Genomic DNA, 3,948 nt, shown 5'->3' with positions numbered 1-3,948 from the left:
CAAAATAAAATACTCTCTAGATGAATGTATAATAAAAAATTTAAACAATCTAGAAATCAAGTTCCAAGTCATTCCTTCCCTTGGAAAGAGGCTCTTCTTATGAATTAGGATTTTGATACAAACACTTTTAACACATTGGGATATATTTCATACATTCATTTCATAACAGTCTTTCACTTTTTGAGATGAAAACTGATATAAAGTGATGTGAAAAACTAGTTGGAAAGTTCGTATTCTGGTAAATCTCTTTCCAGCATCTATTTCTCCAACATCTTCTTCTCCTCTTCAATTTCTTCCTTCCACCAAGGGTACCATATATCAATGCAAGTATGTGTGGCATTTTATTCCTTTCTAGATGGCCTACATTCTGAACTAACAAGCTTAACCCCCTCCGCTAATAAATAAACATGAAAATAAAATAGATTAGAATAAAAACCGCAGCATAGCAGATGTCCTTTGAGGCCCAGCAGGTCAAATAATCCTGTCATAAGTTCATAAATAGTAGTCAAAACCTACAAGAGTTGAAAGGCTTCCCCAGAACAATCATCGACTGTGTCAAAACAGGAAAAGCTCCAGTGGCTGAACGGATGCTCTCCCTTGTACCGTTATTCCTTTTGCCAAGTTTGTGATCAACAGAAACAGGGTCCAGCATTGCTTGCAGAAGTGCCTCTTGAATTCCATCTATAACACAGGACAGTGATCTCAATAACCTTGCAACATTCTGCTTTCACAAACTACAGAGAAACCCACTATTTGCTACCTTAAATCCAATCGTGACACAAAAATCCTTCCAGGAGGCAGTAACCTTAGGCAATACTCTTACAATAGATTTCACAACTAGGCTTATGCCCCAGGGAGATACTATCCCCCACCCCACGGCCAATTCACATATCATACGTTCACAGTACATGCGAACGTCACATGCTTGAAAAGACAACCACAATATGTGAACTGCAAATATGGCTGGTAATTTTTTAACTATCACAAAAGCATTATAATATTGCCACCAGCCATATACATTACCACTTGTCTCCATGCACAGTTTCTCCATCTGATAACACACCCAGCTAAGAATCCTCATGAATTAAAAGGAGAAAAAGTATTGCATGAACCAACTCTTTTACCTTTCTGCTCATTCCCAGCCCCTGAGGGTGATTTTTTGTGGGGTGGGTGGGTGGGATGGGGAATCAAATATGGATTGGAAGTTGTGTGCATGCAGAAAGATGGGTGTACAGATTCAAAAAGGAACAAAATAGTTCAATTCCTGGTGTGCTTTAGAAATGAATTAGTTAAGCCAGAGATTCTTAGGGTGCTTCCAGACGAAAAAGTTCTTAGTGCTAACAAACAAAAGATTCTGCACAGCTACTCTGTGTTTTCTTCCTTCACTTTTTTTTTTTTTTTTTTTTTTGTAAGAAACAAGACAGAAGAACTGGTCGAGAAATATTCAAGGGCTATCAATTGAATGTTTTCTGGACCCCCACCCTTTAAATGTCACAAATGAAGCAGCATGTTTGAACAAAAAGGCCTCATCTGGAATGCCCTCTTTCCCCCTTCTCCTTCCCAGAGTCTAGCTGCACAAGAATCCATCCAACAACCCAGCAGAAGCAGAGAGCAGATGTTATGTGGCAAAGCGCCTGGAGAGCCCATGGGCTGATATTAGTTCAGCAAGTAAGATGAATGACATCCTCTAATGCAAGGATAAAAGACGGACCTGAGTAAGAGCTTCTTCAATTCATATGCTTCTCTCATCCACACAGAAAATATGCCCATACAGGAAAAGGCATAAAAGACATATGGTCATCATGTCTGGCCATCTCTCTCTCTCTCTCTCTCTCTCTCTCTCTCACACACACACACACACACACACACCACATGCAACAAAACACACACGCGCGCACACACCTCTAAACGTATCACAAGAGCTAATCTTGCATTTGCTTTTACTCACACGGAACTACGGTCCGCGCGAGGAAAAACCTAAACGTGTGAAACGGGCGAAGATGCTGGCAGCTGCATATAAAGGCGACCGCTTTGGGCAAACGGGATAGTTTGTAAGCGGCCACTGCTCTTCGCCCGCTTCTTGGCGTTGGGTCCGTCTGACACGGCGGAGAGGAAGCTTTCCAAAGGCGGAGGTGGCGGGAAAGCTTTAAAGGGGCGGCGGGGGAGGCGGCGGGAAAGGACAGGTCCTGCCTGGAACCTACTCCGGACCCCTGCTCCTCAGCCGCCGCCGCCTGCAGCCTCGGCGCCCGGCGGAGCCTCCCGCGGGCCCCGGCGGCCCAGCCCAGAGTGGATGAGGTGGGTACCTGGACGCGGGGCCCGGCTAGGCGGAGTTGGAGGCGCTCCGGAGGCGGGGCCCGTGCTGCTGGACGAGGTGCTGCTGCTTCTGCCGGGTGGACTTGACGGCCAGGATGGCCTGGCGGTTCTTGTACTGCACCAGCTGCAGCGTGATCTCGGCGTTCCAGCCCTGCTCCTGCGGGCACCGAAAGTCGATCTCCTTGCCCTCGGCCATCACCACCGTGAAGTACACGTACTTGCCCTTGCGCTCCACGCAGTCCACCGTCTTCATGGTGGAGAAGGGCAGCTCCTTGATCTTGGCCACCGCCGCTGCCTCCACGCCAGGAGCCGGAGCAGGAGGAGACGCCGCGGCCGCCGCCACTACCGGCTCCTGCTGCTGCTGCTGCTTGGGCGGGATGAGCAGCAGCCCTTCCTCCGTGAGGATGCAGCGCTTCTTCTTCCACAGCTGCAGCAAGCCGTCGCTGCGTTTCTCCAGCACGCCCTCCTTCACGGGCTTGCAGCCGCTCTCCAGCATCCTCCCGAGCGACGCCGCGAAGAAAGTTCCAGCAAGACGGAGGAGGGGAGAAGCGGGCGCCGGAGGCTTCGAGCCCGGCGGGCGGGCGGGCTCCCCAAGGGCGCTGCTTGAGGGCTTTCCTCTTCCGCCGCCGCCGACGACGACGACCGGCTTGCTCCGCTGCAGCCACTGAAGGAAGCTGCCTCCGTCCCGCTGCTTTTGAACGCGGCTTTCCCGCCCCAGAGCGACGCCCGGGGGTTTTGAGGCGGGGAGGGGAGCGGGGGCTCGAAGGCGGGCGGCGCCTGCCGAAGAGGTTGGCCGGGGGAAGCCCCGCGCTCTCGCACCGCTGCCTCAGGGACGCAGAGGCAGGGAAGCCCTTGCTTGCCTCCCTTCTCCCGCTGGAGGCCGGTGTCGCTTCCTTCGAACCGCAACAGCGCCAAAGAACAAAGCGCTTCCCCAGTGCTGGCCGTTTCCACTCCTCAAACTCAAACGGCGTCCGCCTCCTCCGCCCGGCTCTAGGCTGGAGGGAGACCACTTTTTATTGAAATGACAAGAGAGGCAGGACGGAGGCTTGGCGCCCCCTCTGGAATGTGCCACCCACAGGCGCGGATGATGCACGGGAAAGCCCGCCCTGCGCACAGAGGAGGCCGCCCCCACCCTCCTCCGTCCAACTTCTGACGGAAGGAAACAAACACATTTGTTCGGTTTTTATTTAAGGTGACGCGGGAAGCTTCGGGGTTTGCTGCAACAAACACGTCGGCGACCCTTTCTGCAATGCGATCCTTATTTTTGCTTAAGGGAGCTACTCACAGTATCAAGCATGTCCTTGAGGCACTTGCATGCCACTCGTGTGCACGTGTGAAGGGCATCCATACTGAATAGAAAACAGAAACAAGCTATTAAATAACTGAATCTATATTTATAGCCACCGCAGGGCTCACCTCCACAAACCAGTATTTTATATATATATATATATATATATATATATATATATATATATTCTTTTTAAGTATTTTTCTCCCACTCCTCAACCAGAAAAAAGGTTCCCAGAGCAGCTTCCAATCAATCAGCAAAACAGTGCAATACAAAACTTTTTTTTTCTTTTCTTCCACTGGTATATGGTCTACATTGGCTAGTAAGTGATCTAGCATACACTGTCA

General features: G+C 50.2%; 1 protein-coding gene across 1 annotated transcript; it reads right to left on the bottom strand.

Annotated features, from left to right (window-relative positions):
- Nucleotides 1–284: 284 nt before the first annotated feature.
- PHLDA1 (pleckstrin homology like domain family A member 1) lies at nucleotides 285–2,845 on the bottom strand. Its single transcript, XM_063134719.1, has 2 exons — nucleotides 2,304–2,845; nucleotides 285–681 (listed from the first exon to the last, which is right to left on the bottom strand). The coding sequence occupies exon 1, from the start codon at nucleotides 2,807–2,809 to the stop codon at nucleotides 2,321–2,323; it is 489 nt and encodes a 162-aa protein (XP_062990789.1). The 5' UTR covers nucleotides 2,810–2,845; the 3' UTR covers nucleotides 285–681; nucleotides 2,304–2,320.
- Nucleotides 2,846–3,948: the final 1,103 nt, after the last annotated feature.

Source organism: Elgaria multicarinata, chromosome 9 (genome assembly GCF_023053635.1).
Source record: "Elgaria multicarinata webbii isolate HBS135686 ecotype San Diego chromosome 9, rElgMul1.1.pri, whole genome shotgun sequence".
Lineage (NCBI taxonomy): Eukaryota > Metazoa > Chordata > Lepidosauria > Squamata > Anguidae > Elgaria > Elgaria multicarinata.
The sequence above is the reverse complement of the archived record's forward strand: the minus strand, read 5'-3'. Positions and strand labels throughout refer to the sequence as shown.

What these genes read in the sequence shown, in the direction of transcription:
- PHLDA1 (XM_063134719.1), bottom strand. Translation starts at nt 2,809, where the DNA reads ATGCTGGAGAGCGGCTGCAAGCCCGTGAAGGAGGGCGTGCTGGAGAAA.